Source organism: Pseudophryne corroboree, chromosome 12, assembly GCF_028390025.1.
Source record: "Pseudophryne corroboree isolate aPseCor3 chromosome 12, aPseCor3.hap2, whole genome shotgun sequence".
Taxonomy (NCBI): Eukaryota; Metazoa; Chordata; class Amphibia; order Anura; family Myobatrachidae; genus Pseudophryne; species Pseudophryne corroboree.
Window position 1 is genome coordinate 41,531,597 of NC_086455.1, and position 19,574 is coordinate 41,551,170.

The window sequence follows — 19,574 nt, forward strand, 5'->3', positions numbered from 1 at the left end:
CTGTCCCTTCCCCTCACCTTCATCAGTATCACACTGTACTCCCTCCATGCACAACTCCTGCAGTTTCCCTTCCTCCTCTCCCTGTCCCTTCCCCTCACCTTCATCAGTATCACACTGTACTCTCTCCATGCACAACTCCTGCAGTTTCCCTTCCTCCTCTCCCTGTCCCTTCCCCTCACCTTCATCAGTATCACACTGTACTTTCTCCATGCACAACTCCTGCAGTTTCCCTTCCTCCTCTCCCTGTCCCTTCCCCTCACCTTCATCAGTATCACACTGTACTCTCTCCATGCACAACTCCTGCAGTTTCCCTTCCTCCTCTCCCTGTCCCTTCCCCTCACCTTCATCAGTATCACACTGTACTTTCTCCATGCACAACTCCTGCAGTTTCCCTTCTCCTCCTCTCCCTGTCCCTTCCCCTCACCTTCATCAGTATCACACTGTACTCCCTCCATGCACAACTCCTGCAGTTTCCTTTCCTCCTCTCCTGTCCCTTCCCCTCACCTTCATCAGTATCACACTGTACATTCTCCATGCCCAACTCCTGCAGTTTCCTTTCCTCCTCTCCCTGTCCCTTCCCCTCACCTTCATCAGTATCACACTGTACTCTCTCCATGCACAACTCCTGCAGTTTCCTTTCCTCCTCTCCCTGTCCCTTCCCCTCACCTTCATCAGTATCACACTGTACTCCCTCCATGCACAACTCCTGCAGTTTCCCTTCCTCCTCTCCCTGTCCCTTCCCCTCACCTTCATCAGTATCACACTGTACTCTCTCCATGCACAACTCCTGCAGTTTCCCTTCCTCCTCTCCCTGTCCTTCACCTCACCTTCATCAGTATCACACTGTACTCCTTCCATGCACAACTCCTGCAGTTTCCCTTCTCCTCTCCCTGTCCCTTCCCCTCACCTTCATCAGTATCACACTGTACTCCCTCCATGCACAACTCCTGCAGTTTCCCTTTCTCCTCTCCCTGTCCCTTCCCCTCACCTTCATCAGTATCACACTGTACTCTCTCCATGCACAACTCCTGCAGTTTCCCTTCCTCCTCTCCCTGTCCCTTCCCCTCACCTTCATCAGTATCACACTGTACTTTCTCCATGCATAACTCCTGCAGTTTCCCTTCTCCTCTCCCTGTCCCTTCCCCTCACCTTCATCAGTATCACACTGTACTCCCTCCATGCACAACTCCTGCAGTTTCCCTTCCTCCTCTCCCTGTCCCTTCCCCTCACCTTCATCAGTATCACACTGTACTCCTTCCATGCACAACTCCTGCAGTTTCCTTTCCTCCTCTCCCTGTCCCTTCCCCTCACCTTCATCAGTATCACACTGTACTCTCTCCATGCACAACTCCTGCAGTTTCCCTTCCTCCTCTCCCTGTTCCTTCACCTCACCTTCATCAGTATGACACTGTACTCCTTCCATGCACAACTCCTGCAGTTTCCCTTCCTCCTCTCCCTGTCCCTTCCCCTCACCTTCATCAGTATCACACTGTACTCCCTCCATGCACAACTCCTGCAGTTTCCCTTCCTCCTCTCCCTGTCCCTTCCCCTCACCTTCATCAGTATCACACTGTACTCTCTCCATGCACAACTCCTGCAGTTTCCCTTCCTCCTCTCCCTGTCCCTTCCCCTCACCTTCATCAGTATCACACTGTACTTTCTCCATGCACAACTCCTGCAGTTTCCCTTCCTCCTCTCCCTGTCCCTTCCCCTCACCTTCATCAGTATCACACTGTACTCTCTCCATGCACAACTCCTGCAGTTTCCCTTCCTCCTCTCCCTGTCCCTTCCCCTCACCTTCATCAGTATCACACTGTACTTTCTCCATGCACAACTCCTGCAGTTTCCCTTCCTCCTCTCCCTGTCCCTTCCCCTCACCTTCATCAGTATCACACTGTACTCCCTCCATGCACAACTCCTGCAGTTTCCTTTCCTCCTCTCCCTGTCCCTTCCCCTCACCTTCATCAGTATCACACTGTACATTCTCCATGCCCAACTCCTGCAGTTTCCTTTCCTCCTCTCCCTGTCCCTTCCCCTCACCTTCATCAGTATCACACTGTACTCTCTCCATGCACAACTCCTGCAGTTTCCTTCCTCCTCTCCCTGTCCCTTCCCCTCACCTTCATCAGTATCACACTGTACTCCCTCCATGCACAACTCCTGCAGTTTCCCTTCCTCCTCTCCCTGTCCCTTCCCCTCACCTTCATCAGTATCACACTGTACTCTCTCCATGCACAACTCCTGCAGTTTCCCTTCCTCCTCTCCCTGTTCCTTCACCTCACCTTCATCAGTATCACACTGTACTCCTTCCATGCACAACTCCTGCAGTTTCCCTTCCTCCTCTCCCTGTCCCTTCCCCTCACCTTCATCAGTATCACACTGTACTCCCTCCATGCACAACTCCTGCAGTTTCCCTTCTCCTCTCCCTGTCCCTTCCCCTCACCTTCATCAGTATCACACTGTACTCTCTCCATGCACAACTCCTGCAGTTTCCCTTCCTCCTCTCCCTGTCCCTTCCCCTCACCTTCATCAGTATCACACTGTACTTTCTCCATGCATAACTCCTGCAGTTTCCCTTCCTCCTCTCCCTGTCCCTTCCCCTCACCTTCATCAGTATCACACTGTACATTCTCCATGCCCAACTCCTGCAGTTTCCTTTCCTCCTCTCCCTGTCCCTTCCCCTCACCTTCATCAGTATCACACTGTACTCTCTCCATGCACAACTCCTGCAGTTTCCTTTCCTCCTCTCCCTGTCCCTTCACCTCACCTTCATCAGTATCACACTGTACTCTCTCCATGCACAACTCCTGCAGTTTCCTTTCCTCCTCTCCCTGTCCCTTCCCCTCACCTTCATCAGTATCACACTGTACTCTCTCCATGCACAACTCCTGCAGTTTCCCTTCCTCCTCTCCCTGTTCCTTCACCTCACCTTCATCAGTATCACACTGTACTCCTTCCATGCACAACTCCTGCAGTTTCCCTTACTCCTCTCCCTGTCCCTTCACCTCACCTTCATCAGTATCACACTGTACTCTCTCCATGCACAACTCCTGCAGTTTCCTTTCCTCCTCTCCCTGTCCCTTCCCCTCACCTTCATCAGTATCACACTGTACTTTCTCCATGCACAACTCTTGCAGTTTCCTTTCCTCCTCTCCCTGTCCCTTCCCCTCACCTTCATCAGTATCACACTGTACTCTCTCCATGCACAACTCCTGCAGTTTCCCTTACTCCTCTCCCTGTCCCTTCACCTCACCTTCATCAGTATCACACTGTACTCTCTCGATGCAAAACTCCTGCAGTTTCCTTTCCTCCTCTCCCTGTCCCTTCACCTCACCTTCATCAGTATCACACTGTACTTTCTCCATGCACAACTCCTGCAGTTTCCCTTCCTCCTCTCCCTGTCCCTTCCCCTCACCTTCATCAGTATCACACTGTACATTCTCCATGCCCAACTCCTGCAGTTTCCCTTCCTCCTCTCCCTGTTCCTTCACCTCACCTTCATCAGTATCACACTGTACTCCTTCCATGCACAACTCCTGCAGTTTCCCTTCCTCCTCTCCCTGTCCCTTCCCCTCACCTTCATCAGTATCACACTGTACTCCCTCCATGCACAACTCCTGCAGTTTCCCTTTCTCCTCTCCCTGTCCCTTCCCCTCACCTTCATCAGTATCACACTGTACTCTCTCCATGCACAACTCCTGCAGTTTCCCTTCCTCCTCTCCCTGTCCCTTCCCCTCACCTTCATCAGTATCACACTGTACTTTCTCCATGCATAACTCCTGCAGTTTCCCTTCCTCCTCTCCCTGTCCCTTCCCCTCACCTTCATCAGTATCACACTGTACTCCCTCCATGCACAACTCCTGCAGTTTCCCTTCCTCCTCTCCCTGTCCCTTCCCCTCACCTTCATCAGTATCACACTGTACTCCTTCCATGCACAACTCCTGCAGTTTCCTTTCCTCCTCTCCCTGTCCCTTCCCCTCACCTTCATCAGTATCACACTGTACTCTCTCCATGCACAACTCCTGCAGTTTCCCTTCCTCCTCTCCCTGTTCCTTCACCTCACCTTCATCAGTATCACACTGTACTCCTTCCATGCACAACTCCTGCAGTTTCCCTTCCTCCTCTCCCTGTCCCTTCCCCTCACCTTCATCAGTATCACACTGTACTCCCTCCATGCACAACTCCTGCAGTTTCCCTTCCTCCTCTCCCTGTCCCTTCCCCTCACCTTCATCAGTATCACACTGTACTCTCTCCATGCACAACTCCTGCAGTTTCCCTTCCTCCTCTCCCTGTCCCTTCCCCTCACCTTCATCAGTATCACACTGTACTTTCTCCATGCACAACTCCTGCAGTTTCCCTTCCTCCTCTCCCTGTCCCTTCCCCTCACCTTCATCAGTATCACACTGTACTCTCTCCATGCACAACTCCTGCAGTTTCCCTTCCTCCTCTCCCTGTCCCTTCCCCTCACCTTCATCAGTATCACACTGTACTTTCTCCATGCACAACTCCTGCAGTTTCCCTTCCTCCTCTCCCTGTCCCTTCCCCTCACCTTCATCAGTATCACACTGTACTCCCTCCATGCACAACTCCTGCAGTTTCCTTTCCTCCTCTCCCTGTCCCTTCCCCTCACCTTCATCAGTATCACACTGTACATTCTCCATGCCCAACTCCTGCAGTTTCCTTTCCTCCTCTCCCTGTCCCTTCCCCTCACCTTCATCAGTATCACACTGTACTCTCTCCATGCACAACTCCTGCAGTTTCCTTTCCTCCTCTCCCTGTCCCTTCCCCTCACCTTCATCAGTATCACACTGTACTCCCTCCATGCACAACTCCTGCAGTTTCCCTTCCTCCTCTCCCTGTCCCTTCCCCTCACCTTCATCAGTATCACACTGTACTCTCTCCATGCACAACTCCTGCAGTTTCCCTTCCTCCTCTCCCTGTTCCTTCACCTCACCTTCATCAGTATCACACTGTACTCCTTCCATGCACAACTCCTGCAGTTTCCCTTCCTCCTCTCCCTGTCCCTTCCCCTCACCTTCATCAGTATCACACTGTACTCCCTCCATGCACAACTCCTGCAGTTTCCCTTTCTCCTCTCCCTGTCCCTTCCCCTCACCTTCATCAGTATCACACTGTACTCTCTCCATGCACAACTCCTGCAGTTTCCCTTCCTCAACTCCCTGTCCCTTCCCCTCACCTTCATCAGTATCACACTGTACTTTCTCCATGCATAACTCCTGCAGTTTCCCTTCCTCCTCTCCCTGTCCCTTCCCCTCACCTTCATCAGTATCACACTGTACATTCTCCATGCCCAACTCCTGCAGTTTCCTTTCCTCCTCTCCCTGTCCCTTCCCCTCACCTTCATCAGTATCACACTGTACTCTCTCCATGCACAACTCCTGCAGTTTCCTTTCCTCCTCTCCCTGTCCCTTCACCTCACCTTCATCAGTATCACACTGTACTCTCTCCATGCACAACTCCTGCAGTTTCCTTTCCTCCTCTCCCTGTCCCTTCCCCTCACCTTCATCAGTATCACACTGTACTCTCTCCATGCACAACTCCTGCAGTTTCCCTTCCTCCTCTCCCTGTTCCTTCACCTCACCTTCATCAGTATCACACTGTACTCCTTCCATGCACAACTCCTGCAGTTTCCCTTACTCCTCTCCCTGTCCCTTCACCTCACCTTCATCAGTATCACACTGTACTCTCTCCATGCACAACTCCTGCAGTTTCCTTTCCTCCTCTCCCTGTCCCTTCCCCTCACCTTCATCAGTATCACACTGTACTTTCTCCATGCACAACTCTTGCAGTTTCCTTTCCTCCTCTCCCTGTCCCTTCCCCTCACCTTCATCAGTATCACACTGTACTCTCTCCATGCACAACTCCTGCAGTTTCCCTTACTCCTCTCCCTGTCCCTTCACCTCACCTTCATCAGTATCACACTGTACTCTCTCGATGCAAAACTCCTGCAGTTTCCTTTCCTCCTCTCCCTGTCCCTTCACCTCACCTTCATCAGTATCACACTGTACTTTCTCCATGCACAACTCCTGCAGTTTCCCTTCCTCCTCTCCCTGTCCCTTCCCCTCACCTTCATCAGTATCACACTGTACATTCTCCATGCCCAACTCCTGCAGTTTCCCTTCCTCCTCTCCCTGTTCCTTCACCTCACCTTCATCAGTATCACACTGTACTCTCTCCATGCACAACTCCTGCAGTTTCCTTTCCTCCTCTCACTGTCCCTTCCCCTCGCCTTCATCAGTATCACACTGTACATTCTCCATGCCCAACTCCTGCAGTTTCCCTTCCTCTTCTCCCTGTTCCTTCCCCTCACCTTCATCAGTATCACACTGTACATTCTCCATGCCCAACTCCTGCAGTTTCCCTTCCTCCTCTCCCTGTCCCTTCCCCTCACCATCAGTATCACACTGTACTCTCTCCATGCACAACTCCTGCAGTTTCCTTTCCTCCTCTCCCTGTCCCTTCACCTCACCTTCATCAGTATCACACTGTACTCTCTCCATGCACAACTCCTGCAGTTTCCTTTACTCCTCTCCCTGTCCCTTCCCCTCACCTTCATCAGTATCACACTGTACTCTCTCCATGCACAACTCCTGCAGTTTCCCTTCCTCCTCTCCCTGTTCCTTCACCTCACCTTCATCAGTATCACACTGTACTCCTTCCATGCACAACTCCTGCAGTTTACCTTCCTCCTCTCCCTGTCCCTTCCCCTCACCTTCATCAGTATCACACTGTACTCCCTCCATGCACAACTCCTGCAGTTTCCCTTCCTCCTCTCCCTGTCCCTTCCCCTCACCTTCATCAGTATCACACTGTACTTTCTCCATACACAACTCCTGCAGTTTCCCTTCCTCCTCTCCCTGTCCCTTCACCTCACCTTCATCAGTATCACACTGTACTCTCTACATGCACAACTCCTGCAGTTTCCTTTCCTCTTCTCCCTGTCCCTTCCCCTCACCTTCATCAGTATCACACTGTACTCTCTCCATGCACAACTCCTGCAGTTTCCCTTACTCCTCTCCCTGTCCCTTCACCTCACCTTCATCAGTATCACACTGTACTCTCTCCATGCACAACTCCTGCAGTTTCCTTTCCTCCTCTCCCTGTCCCTTCCCCTCACCTTCATCAGTATCACATTGTACTTTCTCCATGCACAACTCCTGCAGTTTCCTTTCCTCCTCTCCCTGTCCCTTCCCCTCACCTTCATCAGTATCACACTGTACTTTCTCCATGCACAACTTCTGCAGTTTCCCTTCCTCCTCTCCCTGTCCCTTCCTCTCACCTTCATCAGTATCACACTGTACTTTCTCCATGCACAACTCCTGCAGTTTCCTTCCTCCTCTCCCTGTCCCTTCACCTCACCTTCATCAGTATCACACTGTACTCTCTCCATGCACAACTCCTGCAGTTTCCCTTCCTCCTCTCCCTGTCCCTTCCCCTCACCTTCATCAGTATCACACTGTACTCTCTCCATGCACAACTCCTGCAGTTTCCCTTCCTCCTCTCCCTGTCCCTTCACCTCACCTTCATCAGTATCACACTGTACTCCTTCCATGCACAACTCCTGCAGTTTCCTTTCCTCCTCTCCCTGTCCCTTCCCCTCACCTTCATCAGTATCACACTGTACTCCCTCCATGCACAACTCCTGCAGTTTCCCTTCCTCCTCTCCCTGTCCCTTCACCTCACCTTCATCAGTATCACACAGTACTCCTTCCATGCACAACTCCTGCAGTTTCCCTTCCTCCTCTCCCTGTCCCTTCCCCTCACCTTCATCAGTATCACACTGTACTCCCTCCATGCGCAACTCCTGCAGTTTCCTTTCCTCCTCTCCCTGTCCCTTCCCCTCACCTTCATCAGTATCACACTGTACTCTCTCCATGCACAACTCCTGCAGTTTCCTTTCCTCCTCTCCCTGTCCCTTCCCCTCACCTTCATCAGTATCACACTGTACTCCCTCCATGCACAACTCCTGCAGTTTCCCTTCCTCCTCTCCCTGTCCCTTCCCCTCACCTTCATCAGTATCACACTGTACTCTCTCCATGCACAACTCCTGCAGTTTCCCTTCCTCGCTCAGGAGCAGGCACCATCACTGCACCCTGTGTATCCCTGCCTTCCAAAATGATCTCACCTCAACGCTACAGCAACCCTGGTAATCTCTCCCACAAACTCCTACCCCCTATCCTGTGCCCTCTGGAATGCCAGATCTGTCTGTAACAAACTGGTCCCCACCCATGACCTTTTCATCTCCAACTCCCTGCACTCCTAGCAATCACTGAAACCTGGATTACCCTTCTGACACCACTTCTCCTGCTGCTCTCTCTGCTGGGGGCCTCACATTCTCATACACCCCCTTCCGGGGGTCCCTATGGTAGAGGTGTTGGGGCCCTACTACCCTCTAGCTACTCCTACCAACGCATACACCCAGAACCCTCCCTTACATTTGAGGTCCATGCTATCTGCCTCTTCCAACCTGTCCCATCTTTGAGTAGCTGTCAGTTACTGTCTTCCTGGAATTCCCACCAAGTTCCTTGACAGTTTTTCGTCCTGTCTCCTCACTTCCTCTCCTCAGACATTCCCTCCATTAGCTTAAGCAATTTAAACATCCCTATTGATATCCCCACACAATCCCCTGCCTCTAAACTCCTTAACCTCACATCTTCCTTTGGTCTCTCCCAGTAGACCTCCTCACCCTCCCATGTGAATGGAAGCTCACTGGATCTGGTCTTCACTCACCGTGTTGAGTCAATGGGTTTCTCAATTGAAAGCTTACGCACTCAAAGCATTGGTAGCCTAATTAAGAAGGATTGCAGCATAACTTGTATTGCCGCAGTTCTCTCATCTCCATGGCCATGCTAAGATGGTGATATCACGGTCAGGCTTCAGTATTTATTTAATTATGAAATAGATCACATCCAGGGACTAATAGCGTTTCCTTTTGCTAAATAATAGGCTAATTGGTTTGGGCTCCCCACCTGGAATGGCACAGTCATGTGACACCTCATCCACAGAAACGAGATATCACAGAAACGAGATGTCACTTGAGTTATACAAACGTTAGCGCTGGGACATGTAACGTGTATTTAAAGAACTCAGTAAGATCATTTAGCCTCTCACATGAAGCAGACACATTGTTATAATTTACAATGCGGCTAATTAAAAGTCATCCGTGAAACTAAAATTGTCACCAGGGGGTAGCACCACTGCTGCCTTGTAGCACCTGTATGTGGCTTTCAGGATAGTCGCAAGACATGCATGTCATATTGTTACACCTACAGCGATTGTGCACAGACATACGTGTCATATTGTTACACCTGCAGTGATTGTGCACAGACATGCGTGTCATATTGTTACACCTGCAGTGATTGTACACAGACATGCGTGTCACATTGTTACACCTGCAGTGATTGCGCTCAGACATGCGTGTCATAGTGTTACACCTACAGTGATTGTGCACAGACATGCGTCACATTGTTACACCTGCAGTGATTGCGCTCAGACATGCGTGTCATAGTGTTACACCTGCAGTGATTGCGCTCAGACATGCGTGTCATAGTGTTACACCTGCAGTAATTGCGCACAGACATATGTGTTATATTATTACACCTGCAGTGATTGTGCACACGTTACATGAATAGTGGATGTATCAGACGCATTGAGAGTTAATGTCCTCCAGCAGTTTTCACATGCTCTAATTATGTTTTTACTGTGTTTGCCATGGATTTCTTATCAAATATCCCTTTCCCCGTAGCATGTGGAAGTCGTCCCCTGATAAAAGAACAATATGGCTCCCGTATCGTTGGTGGAAAGGATGCATCTCCTGGTTCCTGGCCGTGGATAGTCAGCATTCAAAGACCCAAGTTCCCAAACTCCTATAAACATCTCTGTGGAGGATCCATCCTGAATGTGAAGTGGGTGATAATAGCTGCCCACTGCTTCAAGAACAGAGGAAAGTAAGTGACATCTCATGTTCTATACTGTGAGGTACAATTACATACTACAATTAGGAATTGTGATTATACCTCAATTTAAAACTACATATAGTTATTAGTTTGCAATTTTATCTGATTTGAATATATAAGGCATCATACCTTCCAAATGTACCGTTTTGGCTGGTACAGTACCGTACTGTAATGGCAAGCGGGGCTGCACCAATTTGTACCAGTTGCTGGCAAAGCCTCATGTGATTTCTAGAGCACTACAGCTCTGGTGAACCGACAGGCCGCTCTGTCCTCTGTGTGATTACCACAGCACTGCGGGTACTGACAGGCCGCTCTGTCCTCTGTGTGATTACTGCAGCACTGCGGGGACTGACAGGCCGCTCTGTCCTCTGTGTGATTACCACAGCACTGCGGGGACTGACTCCCCCAGCCAGATTCAGATTTATTATGCAGCCTCGGATGCCACCAATAGCATACACATAGCAGCGCAAAGCATGCAGTCAGATTATTTATTTATTACCAGTTATTTATATAGCGCACACATATTCCGCAGCGCTGAGAATATTTGGCCAATTACATCAGCCCCTGCCCTATAGTGGAACTTACAGTCTACGGTAGGGTTAATTCTGTTGGTAGCCAATAAACCTACCAGTATATTTTTGAATTGTGTGGGGAAACCAGAGTACCCAGAGGAAACCCACGCAAGCACGGTGAGAATATACAAACTCCACACAGTTAGGGCCATGGTGAGAATCAAACCCATTACCTCAGTGCTGTGAGGCAGTAATGCTAACCATTACACCATCCATACTGCCCCACTGTCAGATGGGGTAGTGCCACGAGGCCAGTCCCCCGTGACTCATCTCATGCTCCCTTTACCTGCACCCCCTCATCTGGGGAATCAAGTGTACAGTTTTTTAAATGTGAAATGGAGGGAATGAGGCATTTCGGCGCTTTAGTTAAAACTGTATTCCCACGTATTAAGCATTGCAGATCAGATCGGTAAAAGAGATCCAATCTGCTGCGGGTGGAGGAGGGCCCTTTTAGAAAGTGGGGCCCGGGGTACTTAACCCCAGGGCCCCTCCCTTAATCCAGCTCTGCCTAGAAACGCTGTCTACCAATAATGGTCGACCTAAGTGTGGTCGTCCTAGAGACCGGATACCCCAGAGGCTGCCTCATTCCAGACAGGTGATGTCCAGTTATCATGCAGCGAAGCAATGCCCCATTGATGTTACTGTGCAACAGCAGCCGGCCCTCTCTGCTGCTCCAGCCAATCCGGTGGCCCGCCTCCTCATGTGTATTCCAGCTGCAGGCATGAAGAGTCAGTCAGTGCATGAGGCAGACATCTGCGAGTGCTGCACACACTGATGCAGCACCAAACCGTTGAATCCAGCGGTTTTCTGCTGTAATATTGGTTGAAATCACATCTTAAATCCATTCTTGCATCTAACAACCTTAACTATACAAACTGCACTTGTTTCTAATTTTTAACATCGTTTGGGGCTCGTTTTCACCTCAATGGGGCAAGGTCCCCAATTATCATTGTCATTATGGGGTATTGTGTGTAGAATTTTGAGGGGAAAAATAAATTTATGCCATTTTGGAATAAGGCTATAACATAACAAAATGTGGAAAAAGTGAAGCGCTGTGAATACTTTCCGGATGCACTGTAGGTACCCTTCACAGTTTGCTGGTGTATAGTTAAAGTGTCATTGGTCCTGTAGCTGGCTGTCTAATCTTTTATTACATCTAATACTTTCATTCCCTGTGTTTCAGAAACATCTCCTCTTTGAGGATGGTATTTGGAGCCTATCAGCTATCACGCTTGGGTCGAGATAGTAAGATACGACATGTATCATCTATGATCGTGCATGAAGACTATTCTCCAATAACATCGAGTAATGACATTGCCCTGCTAGGAATGGATAAGCTAATAACATTCAATGCATTCATTATGCCAGCATGTCTGCCGATGAGAACTAGAAACATCAAAAGCATGAGTGACTGTTTCATTGCTGGTTGGGGACATCTGAAGGAGAAAGGTAAGTCTGAATTTCCTTTTACAACACATATTCTTGAGTACTACCTATCCCTGCGAATAAGTAATAGGACTAGAGGAGGGAAATTACTATCATAGTCCATCTTGAATAGCAGTTACAGCATATGCAATTGCTTGGAACAGTACAATGGCCAATTAAAACAGAAGTCTACAAACATTGGCTCTTGGCAGAGCCTAGCCACTGGCCCTCACACCACTTCTGTTATATGTCTGACCATCCAGTGCAAATTATTAAATATAAATCAGCCGAAATGAACCTTCGTTGTCACTTGCACCAATCACAGAGTCTATCACCAAACATGTGATCATCCAGTATAAACATTGTTATGGTAACACTGTGCAGTCATTTCATCCAGTCACGTGTTTCCAGTCACATATCTCCGGTCATGTGATTCGCTCCGGACATTGTCATACAGACATTGGGGCGTCTCAATGTCCGAACTTCTGCTTTAGGCATAGCGGTACATCACTTCTGATGTTTGAGCAGTTACTATAGCAACCCAGGAAAAACCGGAACACTCTGTAGTTGTTTATGTTCTCTGTACCCGGTTGCTAAGGTACATCATTCAGTCAATTTAGCACTTCCATCTCTGGATGATACTTTGAAATTCTACATTTACATACATCACATGGTGGAGGAACCATATTGTACCGGCCAAATGAATTACAAAACACATGCCGGGGACAGTTATTCCAATTCTAGCCTGTCCCTGCGGCGTGTTAGAAGTGAAGTGATCGCTAATGTGATCACTACACTTCTCTTTCAGGACCCATAACACTACTTGGCATGCGTGGTCTGCTGATTACACGTGTGGTGGCCATTGCCGGGGAGGGTTCCCGTGGAACCCTTTCTTGATATTCTCTGCAATATGTCGCCATAGGTTACAGAGGCTAATGCAATCTGAAGATCTTGGTAAATCCGAGAGTCTAGCCCTGCTTTTAGAGATGGAGGGATCACAGACAGATATCGGAGATAGCTGCTGCAGTCCCTCCATGTTACATTTGAGGGATACTTAATATTTGCGTGTACCCCCTGGGGAATATCTTGTTAAAATTATTTGATAAATAATCCCCATTATGCTCATCAAAGTTATCACACTTGTAAGAACAGATATGGATCATCTTGTGTTCTATACATACATTTTCTTGGATTCAGTTTTCTTTTGGGCCCTGATTTGAAAGCACTTCCTGTGTGCCACCATTACTGTAAGTAGGTCCAGATTATGTGTGAGGCATCATAGGAGATAAGGAGAGGTGGAGAGTCCCTTTGCACTGGATCATATTTTTGGACCAGGATCACACAAATGTTTTTTTTTTTTTTTTAGCAGGGTTGAATGTAAGAGTAAAAGTTCTGGTGGTGCGCCCCTAGAGTTTAAATCAGGAATTCTACATGAGAAAGAAAAAAGAAACGCCTTTGTGGGGGCACTCTTAAAGAATATACAGTTCTAAAACAAATAAAATGTATTGATATAAATTATTTATTGTCTTATACCAGTAGATTACAGTCATAGGAAATAACGTACATTATCTTCTCTTGTAGCCGCTCACACTGCTGACATCCTACAGGAGGCTCGTGTCAAGATAATTGCTAATAAAATCTGCAATAGCCGTGACTGATACAACGGTGCAGTGGAACCAACCAACATATGCGGGGGCTACGAGCGCGGACGCATTGACAGCTGCCAGGTAACAACAATGTACAATTAATGTAGGGCAAGATAGGTTTCCCTACTTAGAGCACGCCGGAGTGAGTTCTATGGTTTGTGCTGAAGAGAAACCCAGACAACAGATATGTCAATGGCTGCGCTAGCCCAGGGGTGGGGAACCTGCTGCCCTCCAGCTATTGTTGAACTATACATCCCAGCATGCCCTGCAACAGTTTTAGCTTGGCCAGGCGGCACAACTGTAGCAGGGCATGCTGGTATGTGTAGTTCAACAATAGCTGGAGGGCTGCAGGTTCCCCACTCCTACGCTAGCCACTAAATTGAAAAAAATATTAGTTACAAATTTTGTCATCAGGTTGCGTTGTTGCAAAACACATCACTTGAATAGCATTACAAATATACACTGTGTCATCCGTTGTGGCTTACAACAGTTTCCATTGAGGGAACAGCACAATTTGGCCAAAAAATATTAAATTAAGAACCTCAATTTTACTCCATATTAAACTGCAGCGTTTATTATAGCTGTTCTGATTGTCCGTTCTTGGCGTTTAGAGTGTGCACTTGCTTATTCTCTTTTTCTGCGCGGTGAACTCACACAAATGGAACTCAGCACACCCAGGAATCACACAAGTTTTATAGCACACGGCCCATCATCACCACCAAACACCAACAGCATGCTAACTATGCTGTTGCTTTTGGGGCACTGCGAGTGACACTGCAGACTCAGATCTGCACATGTGCAGCACATCTCCTGCGGATGCGCAGATCTTAAAACAATGATGTGTAGTGTAAACATGAAAATAGGTGGGAACCAATTAGCCGCGGTAATGCGATCGTGACTAAGGTTATCGCACCTATCTTCCTCCCCAAAAAATAGCTCATCACAGACTGCGTGCTCCCAGTTTTCACACCTATCCTATTCTAAAATGGCGAAAATGGGATTTGCGCTATAATTCTAGCTGGCAAAACCAGATATAAGTATTGGAAAAAATTGGGAAATCTGCCTGTAACCCCCCAAAAAGTCAAACTAATATAGGAAAACATTATAGAAATCCATTTGTGACAATAATAAAACTATCTGGTGCAATTAAATTGGGTCAAAAGCTGTTATATGCATTTTTTTATTGTAAAAAAGCATTTTTTTCAGCAAAAGTAATTAAAAAATTTAATTTGGGTTACATAAAAATGGGTATAAGCATATATTTGGGTCATTTTAGAGTTGTTTTTTTTAAAAGTGGAAACAGGCCGATTACTCCCACCTGCAAGTCTAAAAACACTTGTCCCACTCAAAGCACCCCAATATACCTGTCCCATACCTTGTACCCCAATTTCCACCACTTTGCATTTTTTGACCCCAAAAATGATATGTCATTATTGGCCCATTAATAATAATTAACAACATCTAAGCGCCTAATTAGTCGTTCAGGGGTTTTGAACCAAATCCCCATAATTTTACCTTAAAATAGGGATTTTGCACTACTTACCACCTGCTCAGAGACGGTGAAGAGAAATTTGCAATAAACCCTATGGAGACTTTTTGGCAAGCCTTATTGCAACTGCTATTCTGTATGCAGCGGTTCTGTGTGTATATGCTAATGTTACCGCCGCTGGAATGTGTACAGAGAGACCTACCGGCTGTGACTCTAATCCACCAACTGCGTAAAAAGACACAACACCTGTTGCACTATGGAAGTCTGAGCAGCCCTACGGCTCAGAATGTCAGTCAGTACTAAACTGCGCCAGTGCCACTGCGACATTCCCACAAAACAGTCACAACATACCTCTACACTTACTGTAAGCGTGACGCAATGTTGTGTTTCTTCTTGTTGATAGTTTTGTTGTGTTATACCAAGAACAAATTACAAAGTTAATAGGTATTTTTATTGATTGTTGTATTTCATATTCCATGTAGGGCGACAGCGGAGAACCTCTGATGTGCAAGGAACCCAGCTCTAAGTTCTACTCAGTGGTAGGGATAACAAGCTGGGGAACTGGCTGCGGAAGAGCACGGAAACCAGGGGTCTACACATCCACTAAGGACTATCTGGACTGGATCCGCGATAACATTGCACTAGATTAGGATCAGTTTAATGCCACTAATTACATCCTCCAATGCCAGAGACTTCTTAACAACAAAGAACTATTTACTAAACAGTGTCTGATATGGGGTGTGCATTGAAGCATAACCGGTTGGCAAACAATGTAAAGGTTGACAATCAAAGGTGGGCAAAGCTATTGTTTATCAAACTTTCCATTGTTTATCAGCAGTATACATGTGTTTAATAGAATGCAGATCTATCAACCCAAACGCATAACAACGCGTTTCACAGACGCTGTATAACAGAATTGCCGATATAATATCTTCAGGCAAAAAGTTACAGTTTTCAAAACAGCTGCCGTTAAAAAAATAGTTCAATATGTCTTGGCAGAAACATCAATAAGAACTTGGAGCACTTTGTGGCATCGTATTGTTACTAACATCTAAAAGTAACAAATAACATCTGAAAATAAACTGATTTCCTGATACATTACCGTCTGGGTGTTTTCTTATTCAAACCAAGTTGCCGTTCTACCCAATGCACTTTTTTTTTTTAGTTTGGTTTTCTAGTTGCACATATTGGGCTTGAGTTAGAAACAGATGCATCAGAAGACTGGGCTTGCGTCACTAACATCAACGCACCATACTCACCTCAATGGAGGATTCTAGAGCATCTGGTTCGCTCCAAGCATTCTTGACAGCAACTGGACAGCTACCTTGAGAAAGCATGGAAAAGATCTGTGTCATGGGAGTGCCGTGGGCGGGTAGCCCCACTTCTGTCCTAGCTAGAGTTGTGTGTCCGAAGGAGCGCCTGTTTCTGATGTTTCTGTAGCTGACTGTACTTGCAACTCTTAGCCTTGCCCCTCGTGTAAGTAGGTTTGTCTGATTTACAAGAACGTCAGTGGTTGGTCAGTCAGTCGGAGCACGGATATCATGGCCAATACACTGTGAGAGATCTCAGTGTATGACCACAAGATCTAAAGGGTCTGAGGGTATCAGATAAAATGCCTGTCGGTTTAACAGGCATTTTATCTATATGTATGCATGTATGTATGTATGTATGTATGTATGCCCAGAACAGCATATAACCAGACTGCTCCTTCTACTTAGCAGAGCCCTGAAACCTGCATACAGTACTGAAACTATGTTTCCCAGGTTGGCTCAGTTTATGTAAAATAGAACACCAGCTTATAGGGGAATGTGTGACCAGGTTATGGGACCAATGTGTGACCCCACCCACCAAGAAAGTGTATAGATCATGCAGCTTCCCATTGCTCCTCCTACTCACACCCATTTTCAGGTGCCATTCTAGGATGGCAATCAAGCCACCTGCCTACGGCTAACTGGGCACAAGAAATCAGAATAACACATTCTGAAAAAAAAGAGTCTGGATAAAAAGTGCCTCTGTCCAGCAGCAATTGTACTTTTCATACTTTATTCATCAGATTTTCAAGAGTTTTGAAAACGAATTAAAAATGTCCACATAAAAACAGCATATGTTTGGTGAAATCCCTTTTAAGGGACCAACCTGCCATCATCTTCATCATTTTTCTCCTAATTCATCCCTTTAACCAATAATAGTCTTGATGCTCCTTTCTTCAAAAGTTTCAGTCTATTAAAAAAGTGTGAATAAAACTTTTGGTACATTTGATAACATTGATAAAAAAGTAGGCTAATATTGAAAATAAATTAGAACATTAAAAAAAAAAAAAAAAAAAAATACCATTCATAATACTATAGTAGAATTAGCAGAGAATTAAATGGACATCTTAACTGGGGCGTTCATTATTATTCAAGGTTAATTTATGTGCATGAGTCATTAATAAAATAACAAGATAAAGAAAAAATCCAAGAAAACTAAAGAAAAATTTACTTATCCAAAAGACAAGAGGAAGATTGCAGGATAGAACAAGTCTCTAAACTATGTGTCCAGTCATTTTTGCTAATATTTGAATTGTCAAGACAAAATTAAAGTTTTAGAGCCCATAATAAAAACATGGGTTAGTTGATATGGGACATTGGGGGTCATTCCGAGTTGATCGTCGATCATCTCCCCTGAGATGCGGGGGGACGCCCAGCACAGGGCTAATCCGCCCCACATAAATACAAAAGCATTGCACAGCGGCGATGCTTTTGTATTTCAGGAGCAACTCCTGTTTGTCGCTGCCGCTGGCCGCAGTGGCTGCGTGAGACGTCACGCAGCCGCCGCGGTACACCCCCCAACGGTCCGGCCACGCCTGCGTTGGTCATACCGCGCCTCCTAAACGGCGGCGTTCAGCCCCCTCCCGCCCAGCGACCGCCTCTGTCTCAGAGGCAATCGCTAGGCAGCGACGACTGCCATGCGCCGGCACATGCGCGGTTCTGACCCGATCGCTGCGACAAACTGCAGCGAGTGATCGGGTCGGAATGACCCCCATTGTAAAGAGCTGATGTTTTAAGAATAATTGTATGCACTATCTAAATATGAGAGCACTCTATATAAAAGGGGGTACGATTTACGTTGCATTATGCAGCAACACGTAAAAGTTATAGTTCTGATGGAATGAAATATTTTGAAACTGTAACTATGGGCGGGAGGTAATGAAGTCCGAGTCCAGCGGCCACGTAGGATGCCGGCCAAACTCGTATGTTTTTTTAAAGGGGCAACCATTTACAAGGCTAAATGTTTTGTAAATGATTGCCCCTTTAAAAAAAAAAAATCACATCAAAAAGTTTGTCCGGCGTCCCGCACGGCCGCTGAACTCGGAGTTCATTACATCCCGGCCTTTATATTTTGCCCAGATCAGATGACACTACTGACACCTGGCTATAGAAATCAGCATTTAAACATATATTGACATAATTGATGGCAGGTTCTATTGTAGAAATAGAACTATAGAACTACCTTGCTATGGCCTATCACATGAATAAAAGAGGGTGAAAAACCTCATTGTCCACACTAGATGCCCAGAATGCACAACAAAATGAAAATAGTGCATAATAAAATTCCCAATATGTCAAGTTATAACAGCTGGAGTGAAAGCACATGGATTTGTGAATGCGCTGTTGCAGAATAATGAAAATATAGGATATGGATATAGAAAAAAGAAAAGAAAAAATAGCTGGTTACAGAAAATCAAAGTCAAAATCATCATGTAAAACTTTTTTTTCTTTTTAATAACGAGGACCCTATGATATTAAGAGAACAGGAACGGAGGAGGTGACCTAATGGCTACCTGAGCAGTGGCCTTGACTGTCCTTTGTTGTAATAATGTTACTAGAAGGAGTGTAATGCAAGCAATAAAGATAACTGCGGGAGTGTGTCAATAATAGAACCGTCTATAAGGTTTTATCGGTGAAACTAAAGCAAATGATTGACTGAAGTTTAGCAGGACAGGTTACAGGAAGGTGAGAGCGGATAAGATAAGCATTAATAGGACACAGGCTTTTATTTACTAAATCTATATACTACATTTTGGAAGATATGATTATCTCACAGGTTCAAATGTATCTAAATGACGACAAGACCACTGTATCTGCTAATTCAGTATTCCCGTAATGTTTGTATGAAACACACAATAGACTAATAAATGTGATCACTACTTATCTGGGCTGACAGAAACCAGCTGAAGATGGATGTTCTCCAAGGTTGTAAACACCTCATATGTAATCTATGTTAAGTTGGTTGCCCAATTAAGTGGCGGCTGAGGATTTTACTAAAGAGAACAACTACATGGAACTCTACATTAAACAATCCAATCAATATCCGTCTCATTCCCATGCAGGTCTCACCATTGTTCCTTCCAATACAACATGATTAGCCATGCAAATAGAAAGACTTCAGTTAGTTCGGTTGCTATCAACTAGAACACTCTGCA

At 46.5% G+C, this 19,574-nt stretch overlaps 1 protein-coding gene and 1 pseudogene across 4 annotated transcripts in view; one reads left to right on the top strand and one right to left on the bottom strand.

Annotated features, from left to right (window-relative positions):
- Nucleotides 1-19,574, bottom strand: part of KIAA0586 (KIAA0586 ortholog) — a 216,562-nt gene that overhangs the window by 4,807 nt on the left and 192,181 nt on the right. Inside the window, exon 32 of one of the 4 annotated variants that reach the window (XM_063947396.1) lies at nucleotides 17,120-17,329. The exons of the other annotated variants lie outside the window; for them this stretch is intronic. Within the exon in view, the coding sequence (XP_063803466.1) occupies nucleotides 17,325-17,329 (5 nt within the window). The 3' untranslated portion in view covers nucleotides 17,120-17,324. Of the gene's footprint in view, nucleotides 1-17,119; nucleotides 17,330-19,574 lie in introns of those variants that run through there. 4 annotated transcript variants of the gene reach the window in all.
- LOC134980748 (acrosin-like) lies at nucleotides 9,733-16,112 on the top strand (annotated as a pseudogene).